Source organism: Vipera ursinii, assembly GCF_947247035.1.
Source record: "Vipera ursinii genome assembly, chromosome: Z".
Lineage (NCBI taxonomy): Eukaryota > Metazoa > Chordata > Lepidosauria > Squamata > Viperidae > Vipera > Vipera ursinii.
In genome coordinates this window covers 72750114-72768745 of record NC_139517.1, presented here as the reverse complement: position 1 = coordinate 72768745, position 18632 = coordinate 72750114, and the positions used below count along the sequence as shown (strand labels likewise).

Here is an 18632-nt window from a genome sequence, read left to right as displayed (position 1 = left end):
GTGAGATATTTGTTAAGTAAATTTTGTCCATTTTACAATCTTTCTTGCTGCAGTTACATGAATCACTGCAGTTGTTAAATTAACAACATAGTTGTTAAGTGAACCATTGACTTTACTTGTCAGAAAGTTACAAGCAAGTGGATTATATGACCCCAAGACACTACAACCATCATAAATATGAGTCAGTTGTCAAGCATCTGAATTTTGATCACATGACCATGAGGATAGTGCAATGGTTTTAAATGTGAAAAATGTCTTAAGTCACTTTTTTTACTGCCGTTGTAACTTTGAACAGTGACTAAACGAACTGTTGTAAGTAAAGGATTATCTGTATTATATGAAAAAAAATCCTCAATGTAAGCATAAGCCTATATAAATCTATTCAGAAAATACCAATACTCCTCAACGTACAACAGTTTATTTAGTGACCTTTCAAAGATATATTGGCACTGAAAAAAGTGACTCAAAATTCAGATGCTTGACAAGTGATTCATATTTATGATGGTTGCAGTGTCCCAGAGTCATGTGATCACCTTTTGCAAGCTTCTGAAAAGCAAAGTCTATGGGGGAGCCAGATTCACTTAATGACTGTGTTATTAAACTGAACAACTGCAGTGGTTCACTTAACAAGAAAGATCGTAAAATGGGACAAAACCTACCTATCAACTGTCCCACTTAGTAACAAAAATTCTGGGCTCAGTTGTGGGCGTAAGTTAAAGACTACCTGTAGATCCTTTTGCCATTCAACACTGATCGGCAGAATACTAACTAGGTAGTATTAGAAAACAGTATTTTAAAGTCATCACTATTTTTCAAGCTGTGACTAAAAGGGAATTACAAAAAATTCTGAATCAGAAAACTTTCCAGAAAACTCAGTTGACCTTCATCTATTGATTGTAACAACAAATCATCAACATATATACATATTGTCAGCATGTTCAAGGAATTGGGTACTATGCAATGCTTGCATGTTTTTTTGGTAGTTGCCTAAAAAAATGATTACGATTGGGGAATTTTAGCTTAACTGACATGAAGTCTGTATTCCTTATGTTGTGATCAATGTAGTGAAATAATTTATTTCAGAAAACAAAATATCTTTTGAAACAATGTTTCATTTAACAAAAATGTTCAAATTGAATATTGGTCAAAGCTGCTACAGCATCTTAAAACCTCAACTCTTATATCTGTATGCTACTAAACCTTCAACTGGGCAATGTGGTGTATCATAAGATGATAATTTTTGAATCAATGTGTCTCAGATGGGCTAATTTACAGAATCCATTCAAAATCCCATGGGATTAAAATTTGGCAAAATTGTGGCCACTACAGTGCTGTTGCAGTCAGCAACAATCATGTGACCATCATTTCCAATGCTCCCGGCCAACTTTCTATAATGAAAAGAAATACCTCTGAAATGATGATCCAACAGGTCATAGGTTTCTAGTAGATACTAAAATGATGGCAGGTTGCACAACTTGAAAAGGTTTTAATCTCAAATTCAGATTGGCAAACTTGTGCCTTTGAAATGAAAGAAAAACTAGCTTGCAGAAAATATGACAGCTGGATACATTACATTATCATTCCTCTAAGTTTGTTAGGGATTCCTTAATCCTGTTGCCAACCTCCTGCTTATACACTGGGAAGGAAGACAAAGAAGGAATATAAAGCTGTGTAGTATTTTGCAAATTACCAGCTCCTTTACCATTTCTCCAGGAAATCTGTGGCAAGGATGCTCAGACAAAAGAGAAGCCGAACTTTCAGATGAAGTTAATATAAATCACTACTGGCTATCTCCACAATATTCTATATATTTATTATTTATCAAATTTAGACACCACCCATCGCATTATCCAAGTAACCCTGAACAGTTCACAGGCCATAAAAATCAAGTAAATAAACATAATTAAAAGCAAAGTTCTTTAGAGAATATAGAATAGAAAAACACTTAAAATAGTGAGTTATCGTTGAAAGAAATACCCTCAGGCCACCTATAACCCCTATGGTTGCATGCCACTCTTCAATCCCTATGTCAATTGGCAGAACCAGTTTTTCACACTCTTCTGCAAGGCCATAATATACTAAACACCACTCATGAATGTATGTACATCTGTAAATTCTATTCTTGTAGGACAGTGTACATGGCTTAAAATCTCCAGCGTTACAAGAACTCTACAAATAAATTACCTCAATAATTAAATAATTATTCTTAAATACTAATTAAATAATTATTAAAAAATAAGCCATCCAGTGAACTTCATGGTCAAGTGGTAAATTGACCCTGAGTCTCCACATTATTGGTTCAACTCAGAAACAGAAAATTATACCACATATCCCACAACCTTAAGCTGGATATGGTTGGTGCAGTGACAGAGAAGGCACCATTGCTGCTCCACTTTAAACTCATGGACTTTTATTCTATATTTAACCTCTTGTAATTTTAATATGCTTTTATATTTTAAATAATTTTTATATCTCTATTTTATTACATTGCAAGCCACTTAGAGTCATCCCAAACAATGAGATGGGGAGTATATAAATTTAATAAACAAACTTCTTGCCATTGGCCATGCTGGCTGGGACTCGTATATATGAAAATTCAAAATGTCCAGAATGCTTATGACAATTTTAAGCTATTATGTCAGAAAGAACATTTTTCTTCATGCTTTATAAGGAAACAGAACTTACCACCTAAAGAAACAGTGTTAACTATAAAGGCTAAATATCTTTTTAAAAAACATTTCAGAAGACATAAAGCTTACACCTCTCAGGGATTATTAGCCATGTCAGCTATAGAGAGCACTAATTATGTTATTTATATTCAACCATAGTTAGCTCTAGATTGCAGAACAAAGCTGGAAAGCTTTGTCATTGAGAACTTCCCCAAAACAATCTGTTTTCTACTGTAGGAAGTAGAACACTTTGGTTTAAACCAGTAGGAACGCTGGGTTCTTCATACAGTGAAAGATGCTTTTCAGAAAAACAACTTGTATCCTTTGCGAATTTGGGACACAACAGTTCAAAGGCTTAATCATAATGCTATGTAATATAGTCAACCCAAAGGCATGCTTTTGCTCAAATAACCACCACAATTAACTGATACAATACAGTTCATCCTTAATTCAGGTTATGATCATGGTACTTGGCTTGCTCACATTACAGATAGTTTTCTTACTGTTTTCCCATAATTTCTATCACAGCTCCAACCCCACCCCGGACACTGTGGCTTATAGCCTTATCAGGATTTATCACAACTATTTAAACTTGTGGATGTGCAAATATATCAGACTCAGTTTTGCTTGCCTTTATTTATTTTAGGATTAAGGAAGCTTTCCAAACCCAGAATTTAGGACTCTGGATTTTCCCAGCAAATAAATGAAACACTGGTATGTTTAGCATGATAAACATGTGCAGAATCAACACAATTAGGAAGCAAAGTATAGTAGTACTTTAAAAAATGCAATTTCCTGCCTCTCACTGTGAGTCATATTTAGGGACCTCTTTGGGTGACAAATTTCAATTTTATGCTGCAAAATGAGAGTTCTTTTCAGAGCACAAAATATGAAATATTGTAATGAGATTTACAATATTTACAATGAGAGTTTAATGGTTCAAAGGATTCTGCAAGAATATACTAATTATTAAAATAATGACTAAACAATTAAGTATAAAGACAAAATTTAAATATTTTTCTCTCTTTCAAAATAATCACTAATGCAGATAGTCCTCGACTTACAACAGTTCATTGGTGACCATTCAAAGTTACAATGGCACTAAGTGACTCATTATCATTTTTCACATGACCATTGCAGCACCCCCATGGTCATGTGAGCAAAATTCAGCCACTTGACAACTGACTCATGTTTATGACGGCTGCAGTGTCCCGGGATCAGGTGAACACCTTTTGCTACTTTCTGACAAGCAAACACAATGGGGAAGCCAAATTCACTTAACAGCTGTGTTACTATCTTAACAATTGCAGTGATTCACTTAACAACAAGAAAGGTCGCAAAATGGGGCAAAATTTACTTAAACAGTCTCACTTAGAAACAGAAATTTTGGGCTCAGTTGTGGTCATAAGTAAAGGACTACCTATGCAAATGAAGAAACAGAAAGATTGTACAATTCACATTTTTTGGAAGATCCAAAGTATATACTGAACTAATTTACGCATTCACAATGATTTGGTAAATAAACCACAATTTTGCTACATTCTGCCAAAGCAGGGTTTTTCAAACTTAGGATCCAGAGGGGTTTACCATATATTTAAACCGTATCAGGTTTGTCCAGGAGGAGACAGTACACCTCTAAAATTTGCTCACAGTTTTGCCTATCCAAACAGATTAGAGGCCCAATTCCAGCAAACCAGGAGAACAGAGCTCACATTTTGACTGATTTTGCCTACATTACCCTGCAGTGGGCAGTTACTGTTCCACAAACTGAGAATTCCTGATATACAGGTTGTTGAGTCATGGGCTCTGGTGAGCAGGAATGAAGACACACAGCTGAGTACAGAGAAACTCATTCTTTTATTCAAGCTGGAACTGTACTAGGACTTGGGGTGCACCCCGCCACTATATATAGCCAAACCCTATGGTAGCAACCAATCAGATTGAACCCGTGCTTGCCACCCGAGGTTGACCAATTGCAGGACCAAAGACGTCCTGTCTGGGTTGCTGGAGAGCCGTTAGCTCTCCAGCAACGCATGTGGTGTGGTACCAAAAGCCCAGTACATAACACTCCTTCCTCCTAAGATCAGGCTATAATCCCCTTAATAAACTTAACAACAGTCAAGACTTATGAATCACTCCAACAACCAAAATACACAATAACAAAATAATAATAAAAAATAATGCTTGTTAATTCAAGGTGGTTAGAATGACATTACGCGACCTTTACAGACGTGCCTTGTAGTATGGACTACAATAAGATTAAATAACAGCTAAATGACTAGTCAATGCAGTAAGGACTACAAAGAGATGAAACAATGTCTCAATGAACATGCTTGCCAGCAGTTACAAATTGCCCCAATTTATGTAGGTAGTGGTACAATTGTCACAACATTATACATCACTTTATTTTACAATATAGTCTGTAAGATATGCCGGGGTTTGTGTGGCCTGGAGGAACGCCTGGAGTTCCACTTACTTCATGGTCTACCAGCTTACCCGGTGGGCTGGGTAGACCCATGTCCCCTTGTGCTCCATCGTCCAGAGGGATTGAAATGCTCTGGCTGGCATCACCAGGTTGGCCCACCCCAGAGTCAGCCTGTTCTGCAGAGTAGGCACAGCGGTTGCTGAGATTCAGATGGTTTGCCTGGTCAGGGGTCCCATGTTGCACTTCCGAGCTTCCTTGTTCTTCCTCGGAATCAACTTCAGCTGAGAAGGGAAAACCCTGGTGGTTCTGCTGTGGGCTGGCTTGGGTGCCAGGTTGAGGACTTCGGGAGGGACTTGTGCCATAGTCCTCACTTAGTGACCATTCTGGAAACCTCTTCCTAAGTTGGTCAATGTGTCTTCTGACCAGTCGCCCTCCCTCCAACACTTCGTAAGATAGGGGTCCAGATGCTTTGGTCACCTGACCAGGAACCCACAAATTTCCAGGCCCTTAGTTTCTGGCCCAAACCCAATCACCCATTTGCAGCCCCTTCGGGGGGTTTGGTCTAGATTCTAGAGGCTTCGGATTCTACTCTGTCTGGATGCAACCTGTCCAGTTTAGTAATTAAATGCCTTCCCCAATGAAGCTCAGCAGGACTTTTACCTGTAGCCGTGCAGGGTGTAGAATGCTGACAGAGCAAAAAATCTGCCAGTCTATGATGCCAGTCACCTGTGATAATACACTTGAGTGCCTCCTTTGTTGTGTTCACCATGCATTTGGCTTGTCCATTTGAAGAAGGATGAAATGGTGCAGACGTAGCATGTCTGATGAGGTTAGCTCTAAGAAAAGCCTGAAACTCAGCAGCAGTGAATTGAGCCCCATTATCAGAAACCAAAACATCAGGCAACCCATGTGTTGCAAAGAGTTTTCTCAGCACCTGGATGGTCCTAGCAGTAGTCATATTAGGGATTGGAACTACTTCCAGCCATTTTGAGTGGCTACCCACTACTACCTTGAAAAGGCCCAGCGTAGTCTATATGAACCCTGGACCAGGGAGTATGTGTTTCTTCCCACCTGTGAACTGGGGCCTGAGGCATTTCAGGCCTAGATTGCTGGCAGGTATAGCAACCATGAACTTGATCTTCTACAGCCTTATCCAGGCCAGGCCACCAAAGGTAGCTTCTAGCTAAGGCTTTCATTCGCACAATGCCTAGATGGCCTTCATGTAAAGATTGTAAGACTCTGTCCCTCAATGAAGTGGGGATAATGACTCTGTTGCCCCATAAAATGCAGCCCTTGTGTGCAGACAACTCATGTCTCCTGACAAAATAACTTTGAAATTCAGAGCCTGGACTTTTTTCCAACCAGCCTGTGTATACCCAGGACAGTACTCTGTTCAGAATTTTATCTGTGGCAGTTTCAGCAGCAATATCCCCTGCGTGGAGGGGAAACTCAGGTAAGTCCTGAATGGACAATATTTTAGCAGCAGGAGCTGGATCAGGATCCATTAGTGGCAGTGGTAGTCTGCTGAGGCCATCTGCATGGCCCATTTCCTTCCCAGGTTTATGAATTAACTTAAAATTGTATGCAGAGAAAAATATAAACCATCTCAGCATTCTTGGAGATAGTATGTGGGGAGTTTGCTTATCTGTTGTGAATAACCCCAAAAGGGGTTTGTGGTCAGTGTAGACAGTGAAATCCCTGCCATATAAATAATCATGAAATTTCTTAACTCCAGCCACTATGGCCAAGGCTTCTTTATCAATCTGTGCATAATTGCGCTCAGCAGAAGATAAAGTTCTAGAATAAAACGCAATAGGAACCTGTTTCCCATTCTTCTCTATGTGGCTTAAGACTGCCCCCACACCGTAGGGAGATGCATCACATGCAAGACATACAGGTTTAGACTCAGTGTAATGAGTTACAGTGGACTTTTCTGAAAGAAGGGCTTTGAGATCCTGGAAACTTTTTTCATGTAAGTTAGTCCATTTCCAAGGGGCTTTTTTTTTTTATCAAGTAGCCTGTGGAGGGGCTCTGCTATTGCAGCCTTATGAGGTAGAAATGTGTGATAAAAATTCAGGAGGCCCAAAAATGCTTGCAGATCTCCTTTTGATTTTGGCCTAAGAGCCATTTTGATGGCCTTCACTTTTGAATCAGCAGGGTGAATTCCACGAGCATCGATATGGAACCCCAAGAATTCTGTTGATGAGACCCCAATACTACATTTGTTTTTCTTTAATTTGAGGCCCGCATCACGGAGCCTTTGCAAAACAGCCCTGAGCCTATTGGCCAACACTTCTGGGGATTCCCCGGCAATGAGAACATCATCAAAATAGGGGCAGACACCCTGAATACCTTTAAGCGTGCGTTCCATAATCCCTTGGAAAATACCCAATGCAACACTGACTCCAAACTGCAAGCGTTTGACTTTGAATGCCCCTCTGTGAGTTACTATTGTTTGAGCCGCGGCTGTGGCCTCATCAACTGGCAATTGCTGATACGCCTGCGCTAAATCAAGTTTAGCAAAAATGGTTCCCCCTTGCAAGGAGGCTAGAATATGGTTGACTACAGGGACCGGATACGCATGTTGATTGAGGGCCTTATTTAATGTGCATTTATAGTCTGTGCAAATGCAAACTTCCCCGTTGGATTTTAGTGGGGTGACAATAGGAGTTTCCCACTCCCCCCCATCAATAGGCTGTAATATGCCCTGTTCTACCAACTTATTGATTTCGGAATTGATTTTGTGTTTTAGGGCTAAGGGGACCCTGCGAGGCTTAACCCTAATTGTTACAACATTAGGATCTAATTTAAAAGAAATTGGCGAGCCAGTACAAGTTCCCAGTTTTGACTCAAAAACATCCGCATATTCCTCGCAAACAGTCATGAAGTCTGCTGTCTGTGTCCAGTTAATGCCTGTGATTTGAATGCCCAAAGCCTGAAACCAATCAAGTCCAATAAGACTTGTTCTTTGGCCCTCTACTACTATGACATCCAGGTGCCCCCAAAACTCTTTAAATTTTACCAATAAGTTGGCTTCACCCTTAACTTTAATGTGAGTGTTCTGAAACTCTGTTAAAATAATAACTGAGTGCCTTAGTTTAGCCCAATGGTTACTGTGTCTGCACACAAAGTTGAATGTGTCATGCGAGATGATTGATACCGCCGAGCTGGAGTCCAATTCCATCTTACATGGAACTCCTTGTAGCTACCGAGAGCTTGAGTTTAGGCTTAAGGGGGCGATGAGCCCCAGTGCGGCAAACACTTCTCCGGCTTCTGAAGAACCCCACACTAACTGGACCTTGGGCCCCAGTACCTCTCCTAGTTGGTTCCTCCGACTGGTATTTGGGTGGCCTGTCTCTCTGGTGGGCTCTGCACACCACCGCGATATGGCCGGTCCTTCCGCAAGCTCTACACGTGGCCAAACGGAATCTGCAATTGGTGCGGGAGTGGTTGCCTCTGCACCCCTTACATCTAGGTAAGAGAACTGCCTTGTAATCATTCTCTCATTGGTGGTTGCCGCAGTTTTGCGCAATTGGCTGCCTTTGGAGCTTGTTTATTTTGGGTTCTTCATCTTCTGACGATTCTCCAACATATTTGGCGACCTCGAGATGGACGGAATCTTCTACTTTTGAAGATTTGGTGGGCTGCACTGTTCGCACTGCACCTGTGGCTGCTTCGTCAGCCATGACCTCGTCCTGTGCCTCAGCGAATGTAAGATTGGGTCTGGCAAACAGTCTCTGCTGTAGGGTTCTGTCTCTAAGGCCACAGACTCTCAGTCGTTCCTCTAAATTCGAGAACTTGCAAAGGTGTGCAGCCTGCCTTAGGCCCGCGATAAACTCTGAAACTGTCTCTCCAGGAAGCTGCACTCTTTGGTCGAATTTAAAATGCCACGCCATCTCCGACATCTTGGGCTGAAAATGCCCGGTCAGCTTCTTCTTAAGGTCTGCAAATGATACCACTTCAATGGGCATTGGCACGAAAAGATTTTCCGCTAGGTCGAAAGTCGCTGGCCCACACACGCACAGCAACGTGGCAGCTTTTAGGCCTTCCTCTGCAATCTGGTTTGCTTGTAGATAGTTCTCCACTTGCGAGAGGTAAGATGGCCATTCTTCTGGATGCTTTACATCGAACTCTCTGAGTTTGCCAACCTTCGGCATCTTTCCTCGATTCCTGCATTCTTGGATCCTGCTTCTTGGGCTCAGGGAATGCGTCCACAGAGCACACAGCTGCTAGTGTAGCTTTACTAACTGGCCTAGAGGGGGGGAAGACACCTCTTCCCTCCAGCGTGTAATGCCGACCCCTCATGAACTTCAGCCCTTTAGGCGGTGAAAAAGGATCCCACCTTCATCGCCACTGTCAAGTCGTGGGCTCTGGTGAGCAGGAATGAAGACACACAGCTGAATACAGAGGAACTCATTCTTTTATTCAAGCTGGAACTGTACTAGGACTTGGGGCACACCCCACCACAATATATGGCCAAACCCAAACCAATCAGATTGAACCCGTGCTTGCCATCCAAGGTTGACCAATTGCAGGACCGGAGACATCCTGTCTGGGTTGCTGGAGAGCTGTTAGCTCTCCAGCAATGCACATGGTGTGGTACCAAAAGCCCAGTACATAACACAGGTAGTCCTTGACTGTTACAGAAAGGGTGGACTATAACCCCTAAAGTCACCACCAACCGTTCCTGTGGTCCTGTGACTAGATTTTGAGTGCTTGGTAACCAGCTCACATTTATGACTGGTTATATATCACGTGACTACAATTTGTGGGTTTTTTTTACCAGTTTCAGATAAAAAAATACCCATTCAGGAAAATGGATTTGGACTTACAACCACATGATTTGCTTAACAACCTCCATAAAAATGGTGATAAAATCAGACTGATCATGTGGCTGCCTTGACTTATAACTCTTATGATTTACGACTGAAATTCCTACAATTGTGGATGTAGGTAAAGGACTACCTATATAGATTAAAATTTAACTTTTCAAAGTTAAATTTTTATTTAATTTTTAAATTTAACTTTGAAAATTTATTTTTTTATTTAATTTTTATTTCTTGTATAAATCTAAGCCCTAAGAATCATTAGTTATATTCACATGCATTTAAGTATAATTTTAAGAGGCTGGGTTATTATATAATTTTTGAACCATCATATTAAGCCATGAACCATGTGTTTTAATCAGAATGGATACTTTATTTTATTAGTTTCTTCTATGAGCTGTGTATGTATGATAGCTTGTCAAGCTCACTTACTAATATTTAATCCAGTTTTCTGAATCCAGCCAACAGAGAGAATTATACACTAACCACATGAATGGGTTCCCCAAATTCAAAATATTACATGGTTTATTTTGTGAACAAGATATCCATGGACTGCAGAAACAGCTAAGCTTCTAGAACTAGATCAAAAACCATTTTATGTCTGTAACAGTACCTCCATGTTGTTTTCTGGTTAACTGTGGACACTGTTCCCAGTGCTAGCCTAAATATATTGGCCAACTGAATACACTGTTAGCAATTCCTGTATTAACTAAAGAAATTTTATATAATCATGATTTACTGAGTAAACCGTAAGTAAGTCCACACAATATGGTAAATCAAAATCAAATAATAATAATTGAAGCATTTTACAAATAAATGGCAGGCACATAAAACTCCATGGCTACAATTCTTATCATGCTATTTGTACTTGTAGATTTTTTTAAAAAAATGGGAAGCAATATAAAAATGTTTTAAGCAAATGAACAAGAGAATCCCTCAAATTGTCCTATATAATAAGATGGCTACTATCCTCAGCTTCAGTTAATGATGAAAGTAAGATGCAAAAAGATCTCTCCCAAATCAATACATACATGTAGCAATTTAAAGGTATATTTTAAAATATAGATATACGTTTTTAATGTAGAGTAGTTTAAGTAGATGACCTGAATTCAGAACAGGTATTCATACAAATCTTGCAGCCTGTTGTTTTTAATTCCTTTATATTTCATTATCTAACAACCTATTATAACTCGGATGAAGAAAAGTTGTATTGTAAAATATTCTGATAATATTCACATTGTTAGGCAAAGGAGTATTCACTTTGATCAAGGTTTTGACAAAGTACTACTTTGATGTGGATCTGCAAAACAAAGTGGGCCCACTTCCAATTACAACATCCAAGTTACATACAACCTAGCAGCTCTGCTGGTCTTCAAAGGTCTTCTGCACATTTGTGCATGCATAGAAGATATTCCTTCAAATGAAGCTGTTCATTTCAATTCCTTCAAGGTGTCAAGATAGATATCTTCAAATGTCTGCACTGTGGTGCCATTTTAAAATAGAACTGCCATCAAGTCTAGTCTGAACAATCATACTAGATAAATGGGTTCATAAATGAGCATGTGACAATAAACAGGCTTCTTCTGATCAGCTGACTCACCATGAAATGATGCATTAGAACAGACTTGTAACTTATTCTAAGGAGATAAATGTTTCAGATGTATAATAATACTGAAGATCCACGGAATGATCTAGTCAATCCAATACACCTTTTTCATCAAGAGTCAGAATAACACTTTTACCACAGTACTTTAATCAGGGCAGCTATCACCACTTCTCTGGATCTGAACATGCACTGAACTGATGATGCATGCTTTTCAGAATCAGCACTACAGGCAGTCCTCAATTTACAACATTTAGTGACCATTCAAAGTTACAATGGTACTGAAAAAGTGATTTATGACTGTTTTTAATATTTAAAACCATTGCAGTATCAGGTCATGTGATCGAAATTCAGATGCTTGGCAACTGGTTCATATTTATGATGGTTGCAGTGTCCTAATGTTATGTAATCACCTTTTACAACCTTCTGACAACTAAGTCAATGGTGAAGCCAGATTCACTTAACAACCGTGTTACTAATTTAACAACTGCAATGTTTCACTTAACAAATGTGTTAAGAAAGGCTGTAAAATGGGGCAAATATCTCACTTAGCAACATAAATTTTGGGCTAAATTGTGATCATAAATTGAGGACTACCTGTATTTGCTTCCTAAAATCAGAGGTGGATTCCTAGACTGGACTCTTGATCAGTGCAGAAAGTCAAGAGTTACAACAGCATTTATCATTTTGCAAAACTATCCAGTCTGGACTGAAGATCTCAAATCCACTAAAATTCTAATTAACTAGGTCCATTGTTCCATACTTCCTACTTTCAAGAAATGAGATTTCTGTAATGAAAGCCTATCAGATCTGTTTTATAGGGCAACCGCTAAGTTATGCCCTTCTATTAAAACAAACAAGTTGTAATATCATCCTCTATCCTATCCTAATGTAATAATCACATATCACAAAAACGCAGTTTAACCAGAATTAGGTAAATCAAATTGGCTGGGCTCCCACATGTCAGTGGATGCTCCATCTTAATTCAATTTAATGGATACAGTTTAAAGATTAATGGAAAAATGTAAGATATTTCACAAATGTGTGTGAAATTTAGTATCTACGCCATAATACTATGCTATAATACTAAGCCGTAATGTAGTATTTTGGGTTGAATTTACTGAGGTATATGAGCTTGGTAGTTGTGTTGTAAATCATTAGTTTTGAATAAACTAGATAAGTATGATTAAACAAACCATGGCTTAGTGCAACATAGTCTTTTCCATCCCATGGCAAAGGAACAATAAACAACTAAAATATCTGAGAATGGTTAATTGCCTATAAAAAAATGGCTTGAAAAATTATTGCTCCTTCTTGTCTAGCCATAAAATCTCTTAAGAAAAAAAGGACAAACTACACAAGGCCCAGAAATGCAGGAATTAGATGTTCTTAACATTTGGGGACAATAAATAATACTTCTGTCTTCCCCAGGTACAGTCCTATAAACAATTTCCATTGGCCGTACCCAAAGTGGAATCATGAAACCCAATATAAGTAGTCCTCAATTTACCATCACAATTGAGCCCAAAATTTCTGCTGTTAAGTGAGACATTTATTAAGTGCCCCATTTTACAATCTTCCTTGTACAGTTGTTAAGTGAATCACCGCAGTTGTTAAATTAAGTAACATAGTTGCTAAGTGATTATGGCTTTCCCGTTGAATTTGCTTGCCAGAAGATCACAAAAAGTGATCTCATGACCATGGGATATTGCAACTGTCATAACTATGAACCAGTTGCCAAGCTTCTGAATTTTGGTCACATGATCGTGGGAAGCTGCAACCGTTGTAAGTGTGAAAAATGGCCCTAAGCCATTTTTTTTTCAGTGCCATTGTAACTTTGAACACTCACTAAATGAACTGATGTAAATTGAGGATTACCAGAACCTCTTAAAGGGCACTATGTGAGAATGAGTAATCCACCGACCAAGGAGAGATTCCACACCTCTGTGAATCCCATCTATAGAGTCATGTATGGTTTACATAGGCCAATGCTGTTACTTGCAAACAGGAACTGCCTTAATTTTCAAGTGGTGAATATCTCCAAATAGAGAACATTGTTAAGATTCTTAGTCTATACACCAAGGGCCATTTCCCCACAATCTAAACACTGTGGGTAGAGAGCTGAAGTGGCCAAAAAAAATCGTAAGGCTGGTAGCATCTTTTTTGACTTACAAATTTTATTTAAAAGGATAAGATTTAGTTAGCTGCGGCCCAGTACTATCAGACTCCTTATAATTCCCTCCCTCATAGTGGGATTACCATTTGTGTACAATAAATCCAGGTTGCATCAGATCATTAGAGCAATGCATTCAGAAATTGCTTAAAAGATAGAATTCGGAGAATGAACAGACCAGGGACTCCAACCTGTACAAGGACGGGTGCATTATCTGAAAGAATAAGACATGAAGCAAAGCAGGAGAAGCACTCCAAAAGACGGAAAGCAGAAGCCGCCATCACGTCAGATTCAAGGGATAAAACTTCTGGGAAGGAGGTATGAATAGATTTTACACCACTATCTTGTACAGACTTAGCATTATTTGAGAACGCAATCAACGAATCATGTTCTCAAAGTAGAAAAAAGGGCGATTAATACGAAAGCTTCCTACATATATTTCAGAAAGGAAAAGTTCTGACCAACCAGCGCGAGTGTAGATAAAGAAAAGGAAAAAAAAGTGGGAAGTTCCAAAGCCTTCTTCAGAAACAAAGAGCGCACAGGTAATTTGTTCTCCACCCACCCGCCAAAGCTACCAGAAAGCGCCCCGGTTCCCCTCAACTCAGAGAAAGAGCAGCACGATTCGCTTTCCATCCCTCCCGGAGATCGTGTGGAGGAGGAAAGAAAAAGAAGCACCCGATCCCCGCTTACCTGCCCCTTGTAGGGCCAACACTGCAGCGAACACAAGCCTGGCGAGCGGCTGTGCGACCCACCAAGCCGGAGCCATCTCCACCCTTTTGTTCCGCGGCTGCAGCGGAGTTGCCCTAAGTTCAGTAGCTGCGGCCCATGCCTATTTGTGGTTCACGCAACTGCAAGAACTCCTAGCAACTTCTTCCTCCTCCGGACAGGAGGCACTGCCAGCTCCTCCCCCCGCTCTAATCCCGATCTCCAGGTAAAACTCCTCTTCTTGTTTAATAAGGAAGTGCCTCATTAAGACGCTGACGCCTCTCGTACTGTGGCAAGTGATGAGGAAATCACACCTCTTCCCTCGACTCCGATTCCCTCTCCATCCCCTCTTGAGACCTGTATTTGATAATAATAATAATAATAATAATAATAATAATAATAATAATAATAATAATAATAATAATAATAATAATAATAATAATTAATAAGAAGAAGAAGAAGAAGAAGAAGAAGAAGAAGAAGAAGAAGAAGAAGAAGAAGAAGAAGAAGAAGAAGAAGAAGAAGAAGAAGAAGTTGTTGTTGGAAGGGACCTTGGAGATCATCTAGTCCAACCCCCTGCTCAGGCAGGAAACCCTATACCATTTCAGACAATTGGCTGGCCAGCCTCTTCATAAAAACTTCCAGTGTTGGAGCATTCACCACTTCTGGAGGTAGGTTGTTCCACTGGTTAATTGTTCTAACTGTCAGGAAGTTTCTCCTTACTTCTAGGTTGCTTCTCTCCTTGATTAGTTTCCACCCGTTGCTTCTTGTCCTGCTTTCAGGTGCTTTGGAGAATAGCTTGACTCCCTCTTCTTTGTGGCAGCCCCTGAGATATTGGAACACTGCTATCATGTCACCCCTTACCCTTCTCTTCGTTAAACTACACATATCCAATTCCAGCAACCATTCCCTATATGTTTTAGCCTCCAGTCCCCCAATCATCTTTGTTGCTCTTCTCTGTACTCTTTCTAGAGTCTCAACATCTTTTTTACATCGTGGTGACCAAAACTGGATGCAGTATTCCAGGTGTGGCCTTACCAAGACATTGTAAAGTGGTATTAGTACTTCATGTGATCTTGATTCTATCCCTCTGTTAATGCAGCCTAGCACTGTGTTGGCTTTTTTGGCAGCTGCAGCACACTGCTGGCTCATATTTAAGGGATTGTCCACTAGGACTCTGAGATCTCTCTCACAGTTGCTACTATTGAGCAAGGTACCACCTATACTATACCTGTGCATTTGATTTTTCCTGCCTAAATGTAGAACCTTACTTTTTCACAATTGAATTTCATTTTGTTAGATAGTGCCCAGTGTTCGAGTCTGTCCAGATCCTCCTGTATCTTAAGCCTATCTTCTGGAGTATTGGCTATTCCTGCCACCTTGCTGTCGTCTGCAAATTTGATGAGTTCCCCATCTATCCCCTCATCCAAATCGTTGATGAAAATGTTGAAGAGCACTGGGCCTAGAACAGAGCCCTGGGGCACCCCACTATACACTTCCTTCCATGTAGATGCACACACTGAGTACGGCCTGTCAGCAAGCTACGAATACATCTGGTGGTGATGCTATCTAACCCACATTTTTCTATCTTATCAAGTAGTAGGTTGTGATCTACTTTATCAAATGCCTTACTGAAGTCCAAGTAAATTATATCTACAGCATTCCTCTGGTCCACTAGTTTTGTCACTTGGTCAAAGAATGCAATAAGATTTGTCTGGCATGATCTGTTTTTGACAAACCCATGTTGGCTTTTAGTGATAACTTTGTTCGTATCAAGGTGTTCGCTGATTTGTTGTTTGATTATCTTTTCCAGAATCTTTCCAGGTATTGAGGTCAGGCTGATAGGTCTGTAGTTTCCTGGATCTATTTGTCCCTTTTTTGAACATGGGAACTACATCAGCTCTTTTCCAGTCCTCTGATAGTTCCCCAGTGCTCCAGGATCTTTGAAAAATATAGTTCAGTGGTTCTGAGATCACGTCTGCCAGTTCCTTGAGAACTTTGGGGTGTAATCCATCCGGTCCTGGTGATTTGAACTCGTCTAGGCTGGACAGGTGCTCACTTACCATTTTCTTGCCTATCTTAACTTGTGTTTCTATTCTGTTTTTTATGGCACTGGTTTTGGTAGGTTGGACTGTTTTTTCCCTTTGTGTAAAGACAGATGCAAAAAACGAGTTAAATAGTTCTGCTTTCTCCCTGTTGCTTGTCACCTTCTTGCCACTTTCTCCCACTAATGGACCAATCATTTCCTTAACTTTTTTCTTGTTTCTTATATGTTTAAAGAAGCTTTTTTTTGTTATTTTTGACTTTGGTCACAAGCCTTAGTTCATTTTGAGCCTTAGCTTCTCTCACTTCATCTTTGCAGGCACGGGCTGTTTGCTGATATTCTGCCTTAGTTTTGTGCCCCTCTTTCCACTTCTTATACTTGTCCTTTTTATCTTTCAGTTTATCAGAGAGTTCTTTATGCAGCCATGCTGGGTTTTTTTGAAAGCTGTTATTTTTCTTCTTTGTTGGTATTGTGCTAGACTGGGCCTTTATTATCTTACTTTTCAAAATTTCCCAAGCTTCTTGAGTTGTTTTCCCCTTTAGGATTCTCATCCATGGAATTCTTTCCAAGGTCTCTATAAGTTTGTTGAAATTAGCTCTTTTAAAGTCCAAGACTCTAGTTTGGCTGTATTCTATTGCTTGTGCTTCCATAATGTTGAATTCCAATATTGCATAAGCACGGTTCCTGTGGCTTCGACACTTTCTATCATTTCATCTCTGTTAGTGAGAATTAAATCCAATATGGCTAATCCCCTAGTTTCCTTCTCTACTTTTTGGGAGAGAAAGTTGTCTGCTAGGTTTGTCAGGAATCTGTTAGATCTTCCACTTGCTGCAGAATTTGTCTCCCAGTTGATATCAGGGTAATTAAAGTCCCCCATTACTATTGTGATGCGCTTCCTACATACCTTAGTTAACTGACTAGCAAAAAGTTCATCTATTTCCTCTGCTTCATTGGGTGGCCTATAGTATACACCTATGGCAATGTCATTTTTCCCCCTTTTATATTGACCCAAATACATTCAAGTTTACAGTTTTCATCATTGTTGTGCTCTATTTCTGTAGAGATAAAGTTATTTTTTTATATATAGAACAACTCCACCTCCTCTTTTGTTTAGTCTGTTTCTTTTAAATAATTTAAATCCCTCTAGCTGTGTGTTCCATTTGTGGGTTTTGTCCCACCATGTTTTCGTACTGGCAACAATATCATATCCACCCTCATTTACTTGAATTTCTAGTTCTCTGCACATTGGTGTATAGACATTTGAGTCCTTTATGACTGACCCTGTTTTTACTTGCTACATAACTTGTGTGGTGCCTGAGTTCCCCTATATTCTTAGATTGCCGGGGACAGTGATGTTCTGTATCAATTAACTCACTGTCCCCATAGTTTAGTTTAAATATTCCTCCAGAAAAGCTGTGAATTTATTGCCAAGTAACTCAGTCCCTTTCTTGGATGGATGCAGACCATCTCTTTTGTACATTTTTTCATTGGGCCAGCTACAGACATCGTGACTGATATAACCAAAGCCTTCTCCTTTACACCACTCCTTTAGCGACATATTAAATTCTGCTATATGCTGGCCTTTTCCATTTTGCTCCTTATACACTGGTAATACCTCTGAAAAAGTGATCCTACAGCCTATTCTGCTGAGTTCCTGCCCCAAGCTCTGGAAATCATTCTGCACAGAGAGTACATCATTTTGGGACAGATTGTTAGTGCCAAGATGTACAATGGCATCTGCATCACAGTCTTTGCTGGCATTGTTGACTATTTTGAAAATATGCTTCTTGTCCCTACTGGCAGTAGCACCTGGAAGACACCTGACCTCTTTTGAAACCTCTGTATCTTTTCCTAAATTTACATCCCTTATAATTGAATCACCAACCAGAAGGTGGCTTCTCTTTTTGGGTACCTTTCTTGTCTTGCATGACTGATGTGTAATACCTGATTCACACTTCTCCCTGTCAAAAACAAGTTCATCTCAGACCATGGTCCCCTGCTTATTTGAGTTATCATCACAATTACCTTGACCTATTTCCTTAATGTCTTTGTTAAGGTCAGCAAGGGCACTGTATCTGTTATGCAGGGACACAGCTAAAGCTTTGGGTTTATGGTTCACAGCTCTCACCCTGCCAGATCACACGGTTGTCCACACTGCCTTTCTCCTGCAGGATCTTTGCGGTAGAG

At 39.9% G+C, this 18632-nt stretch overlaps 1 protein-coding gene across 2 annotated transcripts in view; it reads right to left on the bottom strand.

Moving 5' to 3' along the window:
- Positions 1-14607, bottom strand: part of CDCP1 (CUB domain containing protein 1) — a 108845-nt gene extending 94238 nt beyond the window's left edge. For both annotated transcript variants that reach the window (XM_083378329.1, XM_083378328.1), the window contains exon 1: positions 14387-14607. In XM_083378329.1, coding sequence (XP_083234455.1) covers positions 14387-14462 — 76 coding nt within the window. In that variant the 5' untranslated portion in view covers positions 14463-14607. The remainder of the gene's footprint in view (positions 1-14386) is intronic.
- Between the last annotated feature and the right edge of the window lie 4025 nt (positions 14608-18632).